General features: G+C 38.6%; 1 protein-coding gene across 14 annotated transcripts in view; it reads left to right on the top strand.

The window, feature by feature from the left end:
- Positions 1 to 6,459: 6,459 nt before the first annotated feature.
- Positions 6,460 to 22,629, top strand: part of supt20 (SPT20 homolog, SAGA complex component) — a 56,025-nt gene continuing 39,855 nt past the window's right edge. For 12 of the 14 annotated variants that reach the window (XR_012098756.1, XM_073043917.1, XM_073043916.1 and 9 more), the window contains exons 1-12: positions 6,460 to 6,615; positions 10,235 to 10,321; positions 13,036 to 13,071; positions 13,179 to 13,237; positions 13,323 to 13,389; positions 15,522 to 15,648; positions 15,879 to 15,982; positions 17,643 to 17,759; positions 18,189 to 18,242; positions 20,207 to 20,346; positions 21,831 to 21,987; positions 22,084 to 22,140. Coding sequence is in view for 13 of the 14 variants with exons in the window: in XM_073043917.1 (XP_072900018.1) it covers positions 10,319 to 10,321; positions 13,036 to 13,071; positions 13,179 to 13,237; positions 13,323 to 13,389; positions 15,522 to 15,648; positions 15,879 to 15,982; positions 17,643 to 17,759; positions 18,189 to 18,242; positions 20,207 to 20,346; positions 21,831 to 21,987; positions 22,084 to 22,140 (921 nt within the window). In the remaining variant the exon portion in view is untranslated. Of the gene's footprint in view, positions 6,651 to 6,747; positions 6,914 to 10,234; positions 10,322 to 13,035; positions 13,072 to 13,178; positions 13,238 to 13,322; positions 13,390 to 15,521; positions 15,649 to 15,878; positions 15,983 to 17,642; positions 17,760 to 18,188; positions 18,243 to 20,206; positions 20,347 to 21,830; positions 21,988 to 22,083; positions 22,141 to 22,629 lie in introns of those variants that run through there. The other 2 variants (XM_073043906.1, XM_073043907.1) reach the window with 2 other exon arrangements.

Genomic DNA, 22,629 nt, shown 5'->3' with positions numbered 1-22,629 from the left:
CTCCTTGGAGCAATGGAGGATGAGACATGACCTGATAAAGGTGTATAACATGACAAGAGGCATTCATAGTGTGGATAGCCAGAGGTTTTTTTCCCAGGGCTGAAATGGCTAATGCGAGGGAGCATAGTTTTAAGGTGTTTGGAAGTAGGTACAAGGGGGATGTCAGAGGTTTTTCGCACAGAGAGTGCTGGGTGTGTGGAATGCACTGTCAGCGAAGGTGGTAGAGGCAGTTACAATAGGGTCTTTAAGAACCTTTTAGCTAGGTACATGGAGCTTAGAAAAAGTAGAGGGCTATGCGGTAGGGAAATTCTAGGCAGCTTCTAGAGTAGATAACATGGTCGGCACAACATTGTGGGCCAAAGGACCTGTAATGTGCTGTAGATTTTCTATCTTCTAAAAAATAAACTCTATTTGAAATTTTCTCATGGGAGGAGATTGAGAAAAAGGTTCAAGATATGCTCAGAATTTCTCTGTGGAAATGGAAAATGTCCACTGACACCTGGAAATCTTTGGTCCATAGTACCCTAAACAAAGAAGGAACAATCAGGATAGTTATGAGAACCTTAAGGCTTTGACCAGCAGAAACCCTCATAAACATCGTAAGGAATGCTCTAAATTACCTATCCAAACAGTCTATAAGCCTCCTCTTACCCTGTCATTGGAAGAGCCCAAGAGTCTTTCGCCATCTCAGAACTGGGATGGAAGCAAGTCATCTTCAATTCTGCCTTTGAAAAGATGTGAAGCACCTCATCAAAATATTCTGTACTTATTTGATGTCAGAACTACTTAAACAATTCTAAATTAACCTTGGTTCAGTTCAGAATGAATTAAGAATCCTTTCGGAAGTTCAGCCTTACACTGAGATTATATATTTATTTGACAAAATAGTAAACAGCAATAATCAGAAGAAAGAGATAAAAAGGAGTAAAATAAAGACCTATATTATACACCGGTGTAAAAATATGTGATTGTAAGGAGTAAAGAAAGAAACTAATAAAACTAAATTGGAACAATGTACTTAAAAGTAATGAGAGAACAAAATAATAAATGATGGCCTGCTATTTTTTTTGAATTCTGATATTTCCAAATAGAACTGTTGGTTTTATGCTTGGGGCCATTGTCTTGCTGGAAAACATATCTACTCCCAAGTTGCAGTTCTTTTGCAGACTGCATCAGATTTCTTCCAGGATTTTCCTGAATGTTGCTGCATCAATTTTACCCTCTCCCTTCATAAGCCTTCCAGGGCCTGCTGTAGTGAAGCATCACCACAGCATGATGCAGCCACCACCAGGCTTCATGATAGGTTTGGGTGTGTTTTTGATGATGTGCAGTGTTTGACTTGCTTCAAGCATAGTATTTAGTCTGATGGCCAAAGAGCTCAATTTTGGTTCCATCAGACCATGGAACCTTCTTCCAGCTGACTTCAGAGTCTCCCACATGCCTTCTGGCAAACTCTAGCTGAGATTTCATGTGAGTTTTTTTAAACAGTGGTTTTCTCTTTGTCACTCTCCCTTAAAGCTGCGACTGGTGAAGCACCCAGACAACAGTTGTTATATGCACAGTTTCTCCCATCTCAGCCACTGAAGCTCATAACTCCTTCAGAGTTGCCATAGGTCATTTGGTGGCCTCCTTCGCTAGTCCCTTTATTGCACGGTCAGTCGGGTTTTGAGGACAGCCTGCTCTCAGCAGATATACGACTATGCCATATTCTTTCCATTTCTTGTTGATTGACTTAACTGTACTCCAAGGGATTTTCAGTGATTTAGAAATTTTCTTGTATCCATCTCCTAACTCGTGCTTTTCAATAACCTTTTCGTGGAGTTGCTTGGGAGTGTTCTTTTGTCTTCATGGTGTAGTTTTTGCCAGGATACTGACTCACCGGCAGTTGGACCTTCCAGTTACCTGTGTTATTTTACTACAATCAATTGAAACACCTTGATTGCACACAGATCTCCAAAAGCAGATCTCCATTTAATTAATTTTGTGACTTTTAAAATCAATTGGCTGCACCAGTGATGATTTACTGTATCATATTAAAGGGGGTGAATACAAATGCAAACAATTATTTTGTGCTTTATATTTGTAATTAATTTAGGTCATTTTGTAGAGATCTGCTTTCTCTTTGACACAAGTTGTTTTCTGTTGATGTGTCAAAAAAAGCAAATTAAATCCACTGATAAATGGACTCTTGGCTTACAATTTACCTCAATATGATTTTACACCTTATTGTCTACCTGCCCTGCATTTTCTCAGTAGCTATTATAATTTAGTCTGCATTCTGTTATTGCTTTTTTTTGTGTTATCTCAATTCATTGTGTAATGGATTGGTGGGTGAACAGTATGCAAGACAAGCTTTTCATTGTGCCTTGATATGTGTGACAATAAGAAACTATTTTTTGTGTTTGGAGTGGCCTCCACTTTAAAAATGAGAGCTGTTGCTGCTAATTCTGGGGCCTGAACATCTGGATGCACCAAGAACTTATGTTCCCAAGTTTAGTATCCCCATATTATTAAACTAATCTAAATAATTGCTTTTTACTTGAATACGCATTTGAAGACTATGGCCCAGTGATATTAGATTGTGCTTGACCGTGATATTAGATTGGGCAACTTTTTTTTGACTGGCACAGATTTAGAGTCGTACAGTTTAGAGGCTGGCCCTTCAGCCCATCTGGTCTATGCTAACCAAAATTCTCATCTAAGCTAGTTCCACTTGCCAATGCTTGGCTCTTATCCATCATAAGGCCCTCTGTTGGTTAGGATCAACCATTGATTGTGTATTCTAGCTGTCTACGTGATAAGCAAGCCAAGACAGTACGATACGGGGAGCAGTTGTTACCCTTTCAGCAGGCTCCTCTCTCTCCATGCAGCTGATGAATCTAAAAGAACAGCAGAGACCAATACAATTTAGCACCAGCAGGAGTTGCCAGTCAGTGTTGAACTCAATGTTAGACTACCTTAGGGACTCAAGCTCAAGATTTTTCCTCGGTGGGTACTCCCAAAGCCTTCCCATGAGTGGGTATAGCCACAAGGCAACAGTGGTTTGAGAACAGAGTTTGCCTTTTCCTAGAGGAGCTATCAGTCATGGCTCATGCCCGAAGTGACCAGCTTTAAGATACCAGTACCTTTGCCCCTTCTCAGAAACAGTTCCAACGGATTTAATATCTAGGTCACATGTGAAGGCCAAGAGGTGGACTTAGTTGTCAGAGGCTATGTGAGACACATGCCATCGGGAGCATTTAATAGGTAGTGGGAGTTTATCCCCACTACTTCCCCCAGCTATGACAACCTTAATGAATCTCATATCCCTCTAAATAAACCTTTCCTATCCATGTACCTGTCCAAGCACCTACTAAATTATATCAATCATAGGCCTGTCAGTTTGACATCAGTGGTGGGTAAGTTAATGGAAAGTATTCTTAGAGATGATATATATAATTATCTGGATAGACAGGGTCTGATTAGGAACAGTCAGCATAGATTTGTGCGTGGAAGGTCATGTTTGACAAATCTTATTGAATTTTTTGAAGAGGTTATGAGGAAAGTTGACGAGGGTAAAGCAGTGGACGTTGTCTGTATGGACTTAACTAAGGCCTTTGACAAGGTTCCACACGGAAGGTTCGTTAGGAAGGTTCAATTGTTAGGTATTAACATTGAAGTAGTAAAATGGATTCAACAGTGGCTGGATGGGAGATGCCAGAGAGTAGTGATGGATAACTGTTTGTCAGGTTGGAGGCCAGTAACTAGTGCTGTGCCTCAGGGATCTGTACTGGGTCCAATGTTGTTTGTCATTTACATTAATGATCTGGAAGATGGGGTGGTAAATTGGATTAGTAAGTATACAGATGATACTAAGGTAGGTGGCGTTGTGGATAATGAAGTAGGTTTTCAAAGCTTGCAGAGAGATTTAGACCAGTTAAAAGAGTGCACTGAACGTTGACAGATGGAGTTTAATGCTGGTAAGTGTGAGGTGCTTCATTTTGGTAGGAATAATCCAAATAGGATATACATGGTAAATGGTAGGGAATTGAAGAATACAGTAGAACAGAGTGATCTAGGAATAATGATGCATAGTTCCCTGAAGGTGGAATCTCATGTGGATAGGGTGGTGAAGAAAGCTTTTGGTATGCTGGCCTTTATAAATCAGAGCATTGAGTATAGGAGTTGGGATGTAATGTTAAAATTGTACAAGGCATTGGTAAGGCCGAATTTGGAGTATTGTGTACAGTTCTGGTCACCGAATTATAGGAAAGATATCAACAAAATAGAGAGAGTAGAGAGAAGATTCACTACAAAGTAGAATGTTACCTGGGTTTCAGCACCTAAGTTACAGGGAAAGGCTGAACAAGTTAAGTCTTTATTCTTTGGAGCGTAGAAGGTTGAAGGGGGACTTGATAGAGGTATTTAAAATTATGAGGGGGATAGATAGAGTTGACGTGGATAGGCTTTTTCCATTGAGAGTAGGGGAGATTCAAATACGAGGACATGAGTTGAGAGTTGGGGGCAAAAGTTTAAGGGTAACATGATGGGGAATTTCTTTACTCTGAGTAAAGAAATTCCCCCTTTTGTGGAACAAGCTTCCAGTAGAAGTGGTAGAGGTAGGTTTGGTATTGTCATTTAAAGTAAAATTGGATAGGTATATGGACAGGAAAGGAATGGAGGGTTATGGGCTGAGTGCGGGCCAGTGGGACTAGGTGAGAGTAAGCATTCGGCACGGACTAGAAGGGCTGAGATGGCCTGTTTCCGTGCTGTAATTGTTATATGGTTATATAAATGATGACGTTTCTGCCTCAAGCACTTCCTCTAGAGCTCATTCTGTCATACTGACCATCCTCTAGGCGGAAAGTTGCCCTTCAGGCTCCAATCACAAACAATTCAAGCAACACACAAGATGCTGGAGGAACCCAGCAGGCCAGGCAGCATCTATGGAAAAGAGTAGAGTCAACATTTCAGACCAAAACCAGCATCGACTGTACTCTTTTCCACAGATTCTGCCTGGCCTGCTGAGTTCCTCTAGCGCTTTGTGTGTGTCCCTCATGAGGAATTGAGGATATAAAAAAATCATTTTGAACCTATGTAACCTCTGGCTAAAAGAATAATAGGGACTGAACAGGAATTTTTGAACTGAAATAAACTCTGTTTTCAGCAGTCCGCTAAAACAGGTTTATACTAGTTCTCCACTGCTTGCAGAGAGACATTGAAAACTTGATAACATTGTACATTGTACCCTCGTTTGAGTAGGGAGAGGAGGTCTCACCAATAAGGACAGGAAGGAAGATCCACCTGTAATTAAATCAGAGCCTAGCAAAGGGAATAACTGATGAGGACTGGACAGCACATCCATCTGTAATTAAGCCTTGATTTAGCAGACTCTCTTATCTGTAACTAAGTTTCCACCAACAGACTTGGGTGTACCAGTTCAAATAACATCTTGCAACAGTAACATATGGAGCTTACTATGTATAAATATACAGCTGTAACCTGAGGGAGTGGACCCACAACTGGGTCTCAAACTCCTGCAGGAGGGTGCGCAATAAACTTGTAACTATAAGAAGCTGATCTCCCGAGTTTTAACAACACACACAAAATGCTGGCGGAACACAGCAGGCCAGGCAGCATCTATAGTGAGAAGCGCTGTCGACGTTTAGGGCCGAGACCCTTCGTCGGGACTAACCGAAAGGAAAGGTAGTAAGAGATTTGAAAGTAGTGGGGGGAGGGGGAAATGCGAAATGATAGGAGAAGACAGAGCTCTTAGCTTCATCCCACCCCCTCCGGTCTTCTATCATTTCGCATTTCCTCCTCCCCCCACTACTTTCAAATCTCTTACTACCTTTCCTTTCGGTTAGTCCCGACGAAGCGTCTCGGCCCGAAACGTCGACAGCGCTTCTCACTATAGATGCTGCCTGGCCTGCTGTGTTCTGCCAGCATTTTGTGCGTGTTGTTTGAATTTCCAGCATCTGCAGATTTCCTCGTGTTTGCTCTCCCGAGTTTTATTCAGATTCAACTTTACCACTCAGATTCCAATCTCTCCTCTCACCTTAAACCGAGACCTCTAGTTCTTGATTCCCTAACCCTGAAAAAGAACTATGCGCACTCACCCTATCTATGCCTCTTCAGATTATATACACAGTTATAAGATAGCACTTTATGATACTATACAGCTCTCATCAACCCTCATTCCCCTATACCCCCAAGGAAAATCGGCACAACCTCTGTCCATAACTCAGTCACTCAAGTCCCGGTAACATTAACGTAAATTTCCTCGGCACTCGTTCCACCTTAATGGCATAACCCATATGATGGTTAATTAGCCCACCCTGCACCTATCGTAGCTCCATAAACTTTCTGCAACGTTATTTCGTTGCTTTTGGTAGTCAGGGGCAGGCTGACGCTTCGTTCCCCAGGACCGGGCAGGTACGCACCCCGCCTGCCGCGATCGGCCCCGGCTTCCGCCTCCACACCGGAAGTTTGGTCCCACGGGCGGAAAATGGCCGCCCGGTGGCTGGTGGTTTGTTAAATCGAGTAACGGCTCCGGATTTAAATATTTACAAACAAAAAAGCGGGCAGCCAAGAGCTCCAAATCTCCGCGAATAGCCGGCGATGGCACGGGAACCGGCAAGTCAGCTTTTTGCATCGATTGTGCTGGGACGGTGGGTGAGCGGCCGAGGCGCGGGGGTCCGGCACTGTCGGTCTAGCTTTGGTTGTCCCCTCGGTGCCATTGCACCGGATTCTGGGCGCTGGCTTGTGGGCGCCTCCGACTGAGGTTATAATTCTGAGTGACCTGTCTGGGAGAGGCGGCCGAATCCTCCACCCTGTTCTACAGGTCGGAGTGGGTGGAAACGCTTCATCGGGTCTCATCGGCCTCTACTGGTGTAGAGAGCACATAAACTAGTTGCTGACAGTTCTCATGAAGGTACATGTACACACACCACACTATAGAAACGTCCGCTGCTTGTAAGATTGTTATTGAATTGATGTGCCGATAGTTTCTACGTTACACCTGAACAGTCAACCCTTCTGAGAAATTGAGACTTTTGAGATGGGGTCCGGAAAATAACGTGCTGTTTATCCCGCTGAGTTTTCCCAGTTCCTTTTGTCTGCTCCAGATTCCAGCATGTGCAATCTCTTGTGTCTCCGTGGACAGGAATGTTATGATCACAGAATGGGCCCAGTCAGGAAAGGAACTACCAGTATTTTGGCCCTCAGAAATCTGGGACTTGACCATAAGCTCAGCCAAACTGAGGTCTGAAATTATCTGGCGATCGCGTGTTGTTGCATCTAATTTAAGAGTTTGAGAATACTTCTGAGCAAGTTACTATGAAAGAGACTAATGTCATAAAAATAGAAGTAGGTCGTTTGGGTTATAAGTTGTTAAAAAAAAACCGCTTCCCTCTGGCTGAAGAAGTTTCTTTTTATCTCTTTCCTGAATTGATATTTTTTGAGACTCTAACACTCTTAGTTGTAAATTCACTAGTTAGTGAAAAGATCCATCCTAGCAAGCCCAGTAAGAACTTTGTATGTTTCAGTGTGATCACCTTTTATGTACTAAACTATGGAGATTAAAGACACACTGAGCTGAATTTCTTCTCATACCAGAATCCTTCCGATTGAAGAATCTGTCCTGTTGATATACTTGTTCTAGTCACAGGGTTGCATTACTTTGGTTTTATTATTTTAAAATTTCTTAAGTTCCCAAATAAATTAATTTTTAAATAATTTCAAGTAGATCTAAATAAATTATAGACATGAGTAATAAAATATCTTTACTTTCAAAGACATTTAGTAAGAGTTCAGTTGCCATACTTCCTGCTATTGACAACCCATCATAATACAAAATCGCTTGAGTATTATTCTGAGTTTTATTCACTTCTTGTGACCCATATCTGGTATGGCAGGGAGTAGAGAGGGGTGCTACTGCACAGGATCGAAGTAAGCTGCAGATATTGTAAAATTAGCTCTGTCATGAGCACTAGCCTTTATAGTATTCAGAACATTTTCAAGGAGAGATGCCTCAAAAAGGCAGCATCGGTCATTAAGGATCCCTTTTACCCAGGACGTGTCCTCTTCTCATTGCCACCATCAAGAAGGAGGTACAGAAGCCTGAAGGTACACGTTCGACTATCCAGGAACAGCTTCTTCCCTTCTTCCATCCAATTCTGAATGGACATTGAAACTATGAACAGCACCTCACTAGTTTATTATTTCAATTTTTTGCACTAATTTAATTTAACTAATATATATTTTACTCTAATTCAGTTTTTTCTCTATTATTGTGTATTGTGTTGTACTGCTGCCACAAAGTTAACACACATCATGACATATACCGGTGATATTAAACCTGATATGGATTCTGTTGGATGCAGAGGGGATGTTCAGCCCTCTGCATCCAACTTAAGTACGAGGGGAAAGATTTAAAGGGGACCTGAGGGGCAACTTCTTCATGCAAGTGGTGCTATGTATATGGAAAAGTAAAGTCAAAGTAAAATTTATTATCAGAGTACATGCATGTCACTGCATACAACCGTGAGATTCTTTTTCCTGCAGGCATACTTAGTAAATCTATAGAACAGTAATTGTAAACAGGATCAATGAACAACAAACTGTGCAAATGCAAATATAAATAACGTGCAGTCAGTCTGCACATTTTCCACCAATACATCTATAAAAGTTTGTCAAGATTTTTGATGATATGCTGGATCTCCACAGACTCTTGAGGAACTATTGTGCTTTCTTTGCAATTATATTTATATGATGGGCCCAGGGCAGGTCCTCTGAGATAGTGACACCCAGGAATTTAAAGTTACTGACCCTCTCCACCTCTGATCCTCTGATGATTACTGGCTCATGGACCTCTGGTTTCCCTCTCCTGGTGATGGCTGAGGGAGGTGTAATAACCATATTTAAAAGAAATTTAGACAGATGAAGTTTGAAGGGATGCAGGTGAAATACGGGCAAAATGGACTCACTTAGATGGGTACCTTGGTCTCGTGGATGAGTTGGTCCAAAAGGCTTGATTCAATGCGGTCTTGTTACATGCTTGATGTTGGGTGAATAAAGGGTTCATAGAAAGACATGTAGAAATCAGGAAGTTGTGCATTTCATGGTGGGGGGGCAACAGCTCTTAAACAGACTGCGTTACTGTGAAATTGATGAGAAATTTGGAAGATAGTATGAGGAATAGAAGTCTAAGCAGGAGTATACCATTTGGTCCCTCACACCTGCTGCCACATTCAATAAGCAGTGTGGCACAGTTAACAGAGCTGATACCTCACAGTTACAGCAACTGGAAATCAATCCTGACTCTTGCTAAGTTGGTGTTCCATAAATTCCAATTTTATACACTTGAGTACCTTAAATTTCTTATCAATTAGCTATACACAAAGCCCTAATGCTTTCTGGAAATGATAATCCTGCACTTTTCAAATTTGACAAATATATTGACAAGCGGGGGGGGGGGGGGGGGGGAGTGTTGATATGTTTTACATATGTGTGTCCAAATCTGTCCTTGAGGAACCATAATTCAGTTCAACGTAAATCTTAAGAAAGCATGTTTAATATGACAAAATATTCTGTATGCATTCATATACTCGAGTGGTGGGCTAACAGAAAAGTTTTAAAAGGAGGAAGAAGTGGAGGAATATTGGTGAGAGTAGTGTGATACAGATACTGAGTGTTCAGTTAAAAGGCAAAGACAGTTAAATGACAACATAAATGATAATACAGAATCTTTATAGGCGGATGAATTTGGGTAGAAATCCATCCTTTGGAAGCATCCCTAATCCCCATTGGTTTCATTTTCTTTAACCAGAATTTTTTTTGTTGTGGCTGTCAGAAAAATGTGGCTTAATTCCAAGGTTCTTTAAATTTGTCATAGCCAGGGCAAGTAGTAGGATTAGGCTCCAACTACCTATTAAATGTTCCCAATGACATGTAGCCTCTGAATACCAAGGCCTTCATGTGTGGCTTACCTGCTAAGCACAACAGAACGGTTTCTACTGACAGAAGGGGCAAAGGTGGGTTACTGTTGCTTTAAAACCAGTTACATCAGGCAGATGGAGCTCGTCAGCCATAGTTGGCAGCTCATCTCAGAGAAGGAAAACTTTGATTTCAAACCTCCACTACCTTGTGGCTACACCCACTCATCAGGAAGGCTTTGGAAGTAAACCTTGAGGAAAATAGAGTCAATTATTGATACTTTGTGAAAGCGCTGCTAAATTATCTTTGTTTTCAACAGAATTCAAGATCCTTTGGAGAAACATGATTTTCTGTCTGTATTCACAACTTCTCTCCTAATACCCAAGGCCCAATTTCCTTCATAATGGTGAGTTTTGTTCCAGTGAAGAAACTTTATTGTTAACCACTAACTTGAAATAGCTGCTAATTAGTTAACCTTTCAAAAAAAATTCTTACATATAAATTGACTTTGGTAAAGGAATTATTTTGATAAAAACTTTTCAAGAATTATACTTAATTCATCAATTAATTTTGAAATAGTGTCATTCCTTACTTAGAATAATCAATAAAGTGTACTACAAAAAGCAGAATTAATATCTGACCTTAAAATTTAATATTTAGCTACTAGTTTATTTTGCATGGGCAGTGCTACTTAAACTGGGAACTGACATGAGCTGTACAAGCAGTAAAAAAGTAGTACAGGTCCACAGTCCCTTATCCGAAATTCTGAAATCCAAAAAGCTCCGAAAACTGAAGTTTTTTTTGCCAACAGCTGACGTCACTCAGGTGTAACGTGGCAGCGCTAGCAGAGGTCGCCAGAAGTCAGTTGTGGCTCAGCGCTCGTACTGGTTACACGTGCATTTGCTGTTCACTGATATTTTGTGTTCACTGTTGACTTTGTGTTTAATTTCACTGTGAAAATGTCAAAAGGAGCTGCAGATACCCCTATGGGTAACAATGAGAAAAAGAGAAGGAAGCATCTATCATTATCAATAATGCAGAAAGTGGAGTTATTGCAGAAGCTTGATCTTACAGTATCTGTGTGGCATCTTACTGAAGAATATGGTGTCGAAACTACCACTGTATATGATTTAAAGAAACAGAAAGACAAGTTACTGAAGTTTTATAGTGATAGTGATGTTCTTTCTACATTTATTCCAATAAGTCTTTTACAATGTGTTTGATTTGATTCGTTTGAAGCTATATATTTTTATGTTTTATTGAATGTTTTTGTTGGAAATAAAATATTTTTCTTGTCATTATTCCCTAAACAATACAGTATAACAACTATTTACATAACATTTACATTGTATTAGGTATTATAAGTAATCTAGAGATGATTTAAAGTATACGGGAGGATGTGCATAGGTCTGGAGTTCCGCCGGGTCCTAAAGTCCATCACACTGAGATAGGTTAAATAAGGGACTTGAGCATACGTGCTTTTTGGCATCCGCAGTGGGCTCCGGAACCAATGAGAGATTCTGAATTCCGAAATGCAACTGGTCCCGAGGATTTCAGATAAGGGATTGTGGACCTGTATATGCTGAAACTTTGTAACAAAAATTTGAAATCTGAGAAATACTGATTTGATCAATGAATACCAGAAAAATCATTGATTTGCTAAGTTAAACTTGTTTTTGATATCCTTTCATCTACTGATTTGAATATAGGATTTTATACACCAATTTCAGGTAAAGGTATGCATTTTAAACAAAATCATTCCTGGAAGTAGCTCCTTTGCCCAAATAGTTCACTGCTGGGGCTCTCCCTCCCAATACTGTCCACAGTAACGCTATCCACAGACTGCCTACTTGTACGTTCACTGACTGTGCTCTACTCTGCCTTTCCATAAACTGTCTCAAACGATCCACTCCCATGGTATTCTGAGACAGGTTGTCTTTTCTTCAAGCTGGATAAATTGCAACTTTCAGTAAGATATTGTTAAGACTAATGTCATTACAAATTTTGCACTTTTGTTTCTATCTCCTCCAGCTACTCTGGCTGAACCTTGGAAACCTATTTAACAGAAATGATACTGAAATTATCAGAAAGACCACGTACTTCCAATTGGATAACAGTTTCTATCTGTACCATGTCAGCTCATTAACCTTCCCTACCAGTGTTGCTTTTGCACTAAATTGCTCCACTGATACAACAGCTACCTGTTTTGTACTTTCTTCAATTTTGTCCAGCATTTTCCTTAATTAAAAACCTTTAACCAAACCTTTGATCATCCAAAACAATATCCAGTTTGTGTCCCCTTTTATTAGATAAATTTACTTGCAGGCACTAGTGCATCTGTTTCGACCATGTTATATTTGCACTTGTTGATAAGATATGTTTTCAGTCAACGCCATAAGTTAGCACATTGAAGGACTTGTTGCAGCCTTGTAGTTTCATACTTTGAATTTGGTTTGAATTTGAATTTGGTTTCTTAATTCTTAAACTAGCTTTAAATTACAGAAGGCTGGGAATGTAATCAGTTATCTTGTTTCTTCCAAGACTTCCAATGTTCAGACTAACTCTTGTCGAGAACCACAATGTACAAAAAATTTTTGTGAATCTCTGGTGAATGTTAACCCAATTCTTTGAATTCTTTTCCCTTTAAAATGATGTATGTCCCTTTAAAATGTTAAATATAATCCTAATGTTTATGATTTTTGCTTTTAGTTGTACATTCCAATTTGGTGTTGATGAAAATAAGAATAATCTAGTTTCACATTATGACACTTATTCTGTTTCCTGTAGATATAATTTGGTAATGGAATAGAAACAATTCTCTTTACTGAAGCCAGTGGATCACTTGGAAAATTGTGCCTTCTCATATTCAGAATTTCCTCTCATATTGTAGAGGAAAACAATATGCACAAGAAATTCTTGTGAATCTCTGAAGAACTTAATTCTTCAGATTCTTTTTCCTTTAAGATAATGTATCTATTATTTGGATAGCCAATAATTTGGCATACCCTATATCAGACAGTAGACCATTTGAGAAAGAAAGGATTTTCAGAACTGATGACAGTGGATTTCAGGTTGCCTTGCTTCTCTAGAATTTCTTAGTAAAAGCATCTTTTTTTGCAGTATCACGCTTTGGAGTATGCATTGGACCGTGCAGAGGTGAGTTATTTACAGTAACTCATCTATTCTGCTGTGTATTATTACACTTTTACTTAACCTGATCCAGTTATTGATTATAAACTATGATTTTTTAAAAAAATTTTTAGTATATAATTGGATGTGCTCGGCAGCGACCTCCAAAAAGAAGGCATTCATCGAGTGGAAGGTAGTATTTTGTAATAAAAATATTTTAAAGATATTTTTGACTTACAAAATTGAAATAACTGAACTTTTAAAATGTGTTACTTTAGGAAATCTGTACATCAGAAACTATATGATTTGTACATGGAAGAATGTGAAAAAGAACCAGAGCTGAAGGTATTCATATTGCATGCACCCATTTATGGTTTCTCAATCATGGTTTTGCTTGAAATTTTTCATAAAGAAATTTATAGGACCATCAAAAATATCAGTTTTAATTTAGCATTTTTGTCAGTGAGACATGAATGAAAGTTTTGTAAATACTTCACTGGTAGAGAGAAGTTTTAGTTCTGTAGTATTTGTTTCTGTACAAAATGGTAAATATAAATTAATTGAGGCAGCATGCTTTACAATGTTAATGACCCAAGTTCAGTTCCCACTGTTGTCTGTAAGGAGCTTGTACGTTCTTCCCATGATCACGTGGGTTTCTTCTGGGTGCTGTGGTTTCCTCCTTCATTCCAAAGACATGGGTTAGTAGGTTAACCGGTCTCATGAGTGTAACTGGGCGGCAAGGGCTTGTTGGGCTGGAACAGCCTATTATGTGCTGCATCTCTAAATTAAAAGAAAAATATGAAATTGTTAAATGCTTTTATCTTTAAAAATATTATAAATCTTCAACATTTATTTCTTTCTAAGTTGAATAAGATGAACTTGGAATACTGCATGACTATTTGCTTAGATGAACAATGTAGGTTCAAATGATCAAGCTGAATTCCTGAGTTAGCTGAAGTCAACTGCTGGATCCTGTTAATTGACCATAAAACCATTACGACAACAATGCTAAAATTCGGGCTTCTGATGGTATTTGAAATCCTTCATGCAAAGAATTTGTGGATTCTGAAGTAACTATAGCTCTCATTAAGAGCTTACATTCTAAAATGAGTTTGTATTGAGTAGACTTTCTTGACAGTGGAAGATTGAGGGTTGATTTAATAGGATTTATTTTTAAAAGATGATTAAAGAGTTTGTTGTTTGAATAGAGATATCCTATTTTATCTGACAGTGGAATACAAATTTGGGGCAAAACAGAATTGAGGTTTAATTTATCTGAGGTAATGACACATGTCATTTTACCCAAAGAGCAATGAAAATCTGTTAATGCCACTGAACTTGTAAATTTCAAAACTGAGGCTTTCAGGTTTTCACCGGGCAAGGATATATTGAATATAGAATTAAGGTGAGGAATATTGCAAAGATAGATGGGCAGATGCATATCAGCTTTGATGTAATCAAATGCTGAAACAGAGTTGAGATTCTGAATGATTGATTCAGGTTCCTTATCAAGGCTCACAAATGAAAAGCTAATTTGACAAACTGTTTGCAGAAAAATATCTTGCAAAGTGTTTAAGAGGGGAGTTGTGAGAGAAAATTCAGAGGGGAAAAAAGAACAAGCAGCAGAATTACTTAAGTAATATGATAATTGAGCATTATTACATGTTATTTTAATGTCCTTGATTTAACCTGATGTTAGTAGTAATATAATCACAAACAAGAGAAAATCTGCAGATGCTGGAAATCCCAGCAACATGTACAAAATGTTGGAGGAACTCAGCAGGCCAAGCAGCTTCTATAGAAAAAGAACAGTCAATGTTCTGGGCTGAAACCCTTTGGCAGGACTGGAGAAAAAAAGCTGAGGAGTAGATTTGAAAGGTGGGGGGGGGGGAGGGTGAGAGAAATGCCAGGGAATAGGTGAAACTTGGAGGTGGAGGAGTGAAGCAAAGAGCTAGGGAATGGGAGGAACAAAGCCTTGTATTTCGTTTGAGTAGTCTCCAACCTTTTGGCATGAACATCAATGTCTCAAACTTCCAATAATGCATCCCTCCCCCTTCACCATTTCCCATACCCTTGTTCCTTTCTCATGTTATCTCCTTGCCTGCCCATCACCTCCTTCTGGTGTTCCTCCCCTCCACCTTTTTTTTTTCTTTCTTCTATGGCCTTCTGTCTCTTTCACCAATCGATTTCCTAGCTTCCTAGCTCTTTGCTTCATCCCTCCCCCTCCAAGTTTCACTTATTGCCTGGTGTTTCTCTCTCCTTTCCTCCCTCCTTTCAAATCTACCCCTCAGCTTTTTTCTCCAGTCCTACAGAAGAGTTTCGGCCCGAAACGTTGACTGTTCTTTTTTCCATAGATGCTGTTTGGCCTGCTGAGTTCATCCAGCATTTTGTGTATATTGTTCTGTAAGTGGTAATATACAACTATTCTCTTCAAATGGAATTTAATGTTTGTTTATGATCTGGATTTCTGATTTCAGAAATTAAGGCGAAATGTCAACTTGCTGGAAAAACTTGTAATGCAGGAAAGAGTGTCATGTCTTGTGGTAAATTTATATCCAGGAAATGAAGGCTATTCACTGATGCTTCGGGGGAAAAATGGTTCAGGTACCACTGATTAACTATTTTTTGTTGTTAATTATATGTGATGAATAAATTATCCCTAGAGAAATTATCCATGCAATGTTAGTACTGTGTTTCTTCTGAATAGATAAAATATTAGCATGCACTTGGTTGACGAAAGCAATGACTACACAGGTTTCTGAAATGTGAGCTGCATATATTTTGAAGCTTAGAGTATTAATATCTTATTTGGTATTTGTAAAAAAAAAATTCAGATTCAGAAACAATCCGTTTGCCTTATGAAGAGGGAGAACTGCTGGAATATTTGGATGCAGAAGAGCTTCCACCAATTCTTGTAGATCTTTTGGAAAAATCTCAGGTGAGCTAAATTGTATAAGAGTAGGAACTACGTCCAAAGTAATTCCAGTAGAATTGTGAATGCGAGAGATATTCAAAGGCTGTCCCTTTATCACTGTACAAAAATTGGCCGAGATTTTACAGAGTGGCAATGCCACTGTGCTTGTTTCAGGTATTGAAGGTGAGCTTATGCATAGACTTTTGCTTTTCCAAAATTGATTGTAACAAAGATTCGATCATACATGAAGCTAAGATAAAAAACGATATACGAAACATGTTTAAAAATCAAATATTTTTATTTTGTAATTTGAATTACATTTGGAGCATAGAGAGGTACAACACAGGAATGAGCCCTTTGGCCCACAATGTTGTGCCAAACTAATGAAATTTGACATTTTTGGCAGAGAGCAGCAGAAAGGTTATGAATCAATATTTATGGCTTAGTATACCATTCAATTCAATTAGTTATCACTCAACAGTGTAACACTTTTGGATATATCATTTTGCACCAAGAATAGTTTGTAAATATCAACTGTTTTTCTATGCAATTGTGGGAGGCTGAGCCAGGCCACTGTAAGAATTTCTATTGGATACTTGTCTGCTTGGATGTCTAGAAATCATTATCTTACGAAGTTAATCCTCTAAACTATCTGCCATTGGCACTAAAACTGATGAGTAAGGGGCATCAAAAGTTTAAACTTTGAATCTGCACTCAGTGGCAAATTTATTAGGTCGGGGTGTGGAACCCGGTGTGGTCTTCTGCTGCTGTAGCCCAGCCACTTCAAGATTTGATGTGTTGTGCTTTCAGAGATGCTCTTCTACACACCATTATTGTAACACCTGGTTATTTGAGTTACTGTCACCTTGAACCAGTCTGGCCATTCTCCTCTGACCTCTCTCATTAACAAGGTGTTTTCACTCACAGAAGTGCCACTCATTGGATTTTTTTGTGTGCATTTTTCACACCATTCTCTGTAACCTCTAGAGAATGTGTGTGAAAATCCCAGGAGATCAGCAATTTCTGAGGTACTCAAAGCACCCTTCTGGCACCAACAATCATTCCAAGGTCAAAATCACTTGGATCACATTTCTTACCCATTCTGATGTTTGGCCTGAATAACAACTGAATCTCTTGACCATATGGTTGTGCATTGAGTTGCTGCCACATGATTGGATGCGTGGATATTTGCATTAACAAGCAGGTGTGTCTAATAAAGTGGCCACTGAGTATGTTGATGTGGATCCTCAGCCAATCACCTAAGTACACTGATCAATGGATAAAGGGACTGTGAAACTTTGATCAAAGTCATTGAGCAAAACTATCTGTTTAACTTGCGTACAGCAGTCATCTTAATATTTTTGGGCTATTTTAATAGCCGTTTCTCATATCTGAAATCTGTACTCTTAGCAAGATGCTGATGTAGACAAGTTTTGGAGAAGCATGGCAAGTGGAAAAGCAACTTTTTGATTTTCCTGTTTTTCTGCATATGTATAGCACTGAGAGTTGGTGTTTGATTTCTGCACAGATGGTTTACTCACTGTTAGTAAGCAAGATCTGGACCACTAATTTAAATAGTGAATTGTGCAAACTCATTTCAGTGTTATTTTTGATTAAAATCAACATTACTTCAGGAACTCAATAAACTTAAAAATTTTCATGGAAAGTTTTGTTTCCCTTTTAGGTGAATATTTTTCACTGTGGATGTGTCATAGCTGAAGTACGAGATTATAGGCAATCTGGTCATATGAAAGCACTTACATACCAAAGTAGGCATGTTCTACTTCGGCCCACGATGCAGGTAATAAATTGTGGCTGTTAGAAATTACATTCTCCCTTCCTTATATTCGCAATTCTTTCTTCCCATCTTAGATGGCTCATATTCTCAAGAAAAATGATGTATTGACATTCCTGTCAAGGCTATTGAATGATTGAGATTGAATCCCTTTTTAGATTCCCTTTCTTTCTCTACCCACCATTCTTTAATTTGTTTTCCAGATAACTAAATTCATTTTTGTGTCCTGAAACTCCTCAGCCTAGCAGGATAAATCATGACGTTTTCTGTACTGACATATAATTGTTTTGAACATTATACTTTTTAAAAAGCTCAAGGTTAAAATTTGTAAAATAATTTACAGCTTTGAATGTGCTTCTGAATGTAATAGCCTACCCTGTTCATCCATTCTAGTAACCTGACTTCTAATTATTATGACTTTGTATTTTTCTGTAGAGTTTAATTTGTGATGTTCATGCAATAACGAGTGACAACCACAAATGGACACAGGTAAATTGCGCAATATTAAATGGAAATATTTATTTTGTGAATCTAAAATCTATATTTCACTTCTACAGCTATTGTTTGGATTTAGTTTTGACTCAATACCAAAGCAGACGATGTCATATGTTACAGTATTGGAGGTTAATCATTCCCCCAGCCCTTTCATTCTTTTCAGTCTATCAGTTTGCAGCTTTGTTGTTTTTGACTGCATTCTCCTCCCACATATCCAGCTGAGTAATACAGCACTTTTCTGGTTACTCTCAAATCTATCCAGTTGTATTAGGCAGTCATCCTTGGTGCCTCATTTTCCTCCTCCTCCACTATTTTTATGATGTTTTATGATGCAGAACCAACTTTGGCCCCTCATATTTCTCATCTCCGTCATGTTCTCAGCAACATCCTCCAAAGACAGTCCATCATTTTCTAGATGTACGCCATCACTACTTCAAACAATTTTACTGTCTCTAAACCTATAAGCTGACATTCAGTACTGGTTAAGCAGAAATTTCTTCCAATTTACTATTAAGCAAACCAAAACCATTGTCATGGGTTTCCACCACAAACACTTGCTTTGCCTCCTTTCTTCACTGTGGCAGCTCTTGTGTTTTACAGGGCTATTGTACATTTGCAGGAAACATTTGTGAACCCTTTGCAATTACCTGGTTTTCTGCATTAATTACTTATAAAATGTGATCTGATCTTCATCTAAGTCACAATAATAGGCAAACACAATCTGCTTAAACTAATAACACACAAACAATTGGACTTCTCCTCAATACTGAGTACACCGTTTAAACAATCACAGTCTAAGTTCAAAAAAGTATGTGAACCTCATCCCAACTGTAAAGCATCATGGTTTGGGGCTGCTTTGCTGTCTCAGGGCCTGGACAGCTTACAGTCATTGAGGGAACAGTGAATTCAAAATTGTATCAAGGCAGTTTACAGGAGAATGTCAGGGTAGCAGTCCATTATCTGAAGCTGAATAGAAGTTGGATGATGCAACAGGACAATGATCTGAAACCCAAGAGTAAAGCAATAACAGAATGATTTAAAAAGAAGTAAATTTGTGTTTTGGAATGGCCAAGTCAGAGTTCAGACCTTAACCCAATTGCGATGCTGTGGCATGACTTGAAGAGGGCTGTTCATGCAAGATATCACAGAAATATTGATGACCTGAAACAGTTTTGTTTGGATGAATAGTCTAAAGTTCCTCCTTGCCATTTTGGAAGTCTGATCAGCAGCTGCAGGAAATGTTTGGTGGAGGTTACTGCTGCTAAAGGAGATTCTACCAGTTATTAAATAGAAGGGTTCTTGTACTTTTTCCAGCCTGGGCTGTGAATAATTATCAGTGTGTCCAAGAAAGGTGTGAAAAGTGCAGTTTGTGTTATTAGTTTAGGGAGATTGCGTTTGTCTATTATTGGAAGATGTAGTATTATTCCATGATGAACAGACCACATATTATGAGTAATGCAGCAAACCAGGTAATTGCAAAAGGTTCACAAACTTTTTCTTGCAACTACCGGTATGTATTATTTGAACTGAATTCAGCTTCAGACCACGTACCTTATATGTTTACAAACTTCCAATTCAATTTTGATTACTTCACATTGACACCTTCAGCTACCTTAACTCCCAAGACGTAGTGTGCCATCTCTAAACATCTTGCTCTGTGCTCCTTCCTGTTTTAAGGGATTCTCTAAAAGTTAATTTGTGTGTAGGCAATCTTGTCACTTTTACTTTTTGGAATTGCTGTATAAATAAAAATTGTCATTGTAATAGGAAAAGAAATTACTGAACAATTTTAAAGGTTCTCTAGTGTTTTAAAAAGCTACGGCAAATGCATGAAACTTATAAGCCTATGTGTGGCTCATTCACCTATTTGATTACCCAAAATGATGTTTACTCTGTTATTTATTTGGTTTAAAGCAATATAATTTTGCATTTTAAAGTCAATCTTTTTCATGATGCAGGATGACAAGCTTGTCCTTGAAAGTCAGTTGGTACTCCATACAGCAGAGCCACTTTGTCTAGACCCTTCCTTCACTGTAACATGCACAACCAATAAACTTCTTTATAACAAACAAAAGATGAACACTAGACCGATGAGAAGGTGGGTGTTGGAGAAATATTGGGTAAAGTTTTGTATTGATATTCTGATTTGTTCCCAAACTGCTCCTCTATTTCTCCTAATTAATGCCATGAAATTATTACAGCACATTTCAGGACATCCTTGTTATACCATTATTTGAACTTTGTGAGGAAGAACTTACTCTAATGAACCCTGTCAGAAGTAATCAATGCTTGAGATTGAGGTTATTACCTGTTACTATTTTGGGATCAAAGTTGTTATATACACATGTACATTAAAACTTCAAAACATACGGCAAAATGCATCATTTGGTGTCAAATCAAATTAGCAAGGATTGTGCTGGGGGTACCTGCAAGTGTCGGCATGCTTCTGGTGCAATATAACATTCCTACAACTTACTAACCCTAACTGTACCTCTTTGGAATGTGGGAGGAAACCAGTGTAGTCACGAGGAAAATGTATAAATTCTTTCTAGACAGCTTGGTATTCTAAAGGTTCCAGTTTCTGAACAAGCCATGGGTGTTATACTGAGCTTTATCCTGCGACCTGGAAAATAAAGAGGCAAGGTGAATGAACACCAGGCATTGCATCAAGTTATACAGTATATCATAGAAACAGGCCCTTCTGCCCAACTGCTTCTTACTGACCAAGATGCCCTATCCAAGCATTTGACCCACAACCTTCTAAACCTTTCCAGTCTATGTACCTGCCCAACTGTCCTTTTGTTACACCCTTCGTGTAACAAAAAAACTTGTCTCTTAAGTTCTCTTAAGTCTTTCAATCTTCCCCCTCTTACCTTAAATGTATGCCTTCTTGTTCTTGACTCCCCAACATGATGGGGGGTTGGGGCTGCAGAAAGACTGAGCACATTCAGCCTCTCTATTCTCCTCATAATTTTATACGCCTCTATAAGATAACCTCTCAGTCTCCTCTACTCTAAAGGAGTAAAGTCCTGGCCTGTCAAACTTCTCCCTATAACTCAGTCTTTGTAAATCTTTCCAATTTAATAACATACTTTCTAAAGCAAGGCAATCAAAACTGAACACAATACTCCCAAATGAAGCCTCACCAGTGCTCTGTACAACCATACTGTGACCTCCCAACTTTTATACTCAATGCCCTGATGAAGGGCAGTGTGCCAGAAGCCTCCTTCAACACCTTTTCTACCCAGTACACCACTTTCAGTGAGCTGTGTACTTGCACTCTGTTCACAACACTCTCCAGAGCCCTGCTGTTCACTGGGATTTGACTGGCTCATTTCACCAAAATAAATAAATGAAACCAGGTGCAGAACATCAATTTCTACTACTTAAACAGAGCTACTTAATATCCTGTTACCTAAAATGGAGGAACAAAATACTCCCCATAGCCTACTTTAATTTGGCCTCCTTTACCAAATAGAATTATGCAAAAAGTGAATTTATACTTATCTTCTGTTTTGAAACCTGTTTGCTGGTTGTTAACTTTTTGTCATATTACAAGTCCATTTTGCCTATTTTCAACAGGAATATGAAGCGGTATTCCCGACCAGCATTGAACAAGCAGCAGGAGATAACCCAATGCACATCATCACCTCACCTTAAGTTGTTTGATTATTTACAAAAGAGAAAGGAAAGAAAGCCAGTGTTACCTGTTGACCTTAAAATTTCAAGAGCTGGAAATGTATGTTTTTTTTTATTTATCCAACTATAAATCTTGTCAGCTATTGCTTTGAACTGGCATATAGTTTTAACACAATTTCCTCTCCTCTTATGGCAGTGTGTTGACATGTGGAAGCAGAGTCCTTGCCAGCTCACAGTGCCATCTGAAGTTGATGTAAGTCTTTAGTTCTTCACAGAATATCAATAATATTTTATCAAAAAAATCTCAGAAATAATTGAAACCTTTTTTAGCATTAATCATTAGTATGTTTTAAAAAAACAGCAGCCATTTGAGGCAGTGAAGAGCTATTTCATGAACTTGTTCATTATAGATAATTGGACTGTTAAATCAGTAAAATCAAAACGAGTTACTACTTTCATCTTTCCAAAGATATTATGAAAATTGTACATCTATATTGTTATGAGTTTATCTATTTGAAGCTGTTTTAGAGCTGGTGATTCATGTTGTAAGACAACAAAAATCAAAGATATTTGATCCTGAGGTGTCAATCAATAATAGAAACACATCACTGGAAAATCAATTCTGTAGGGAGCTGCTTTGATTATGGTTGTATACATGTTCCTTGTATTTTTTTACAATACACTTCTTTTCCCTCTTTTTCTGTATCTCCAAGCCTGAATGTGTGAAAATGCAGTGAGCAAA

Source organism: Hemitrygon akajei, chromosome 4 (genome assembly GCF_048418815.1).
Source record: "Hemitrygon akajei chromosome 4, sHemAka1.3, whole genome shotgun sequence".
In the NCBI taxonomy this organism is placed as follows: domain Eukaryota; kingdom Metazoa; phylum Chordata; class Chondrichthyes; order Myliobatiformes; family Dasyatidae; genus Hemitrygon; species Hemitrygon akajei.
This window is presented reverse-complemented; position numbering and strand designations above follow the sequence as displayed.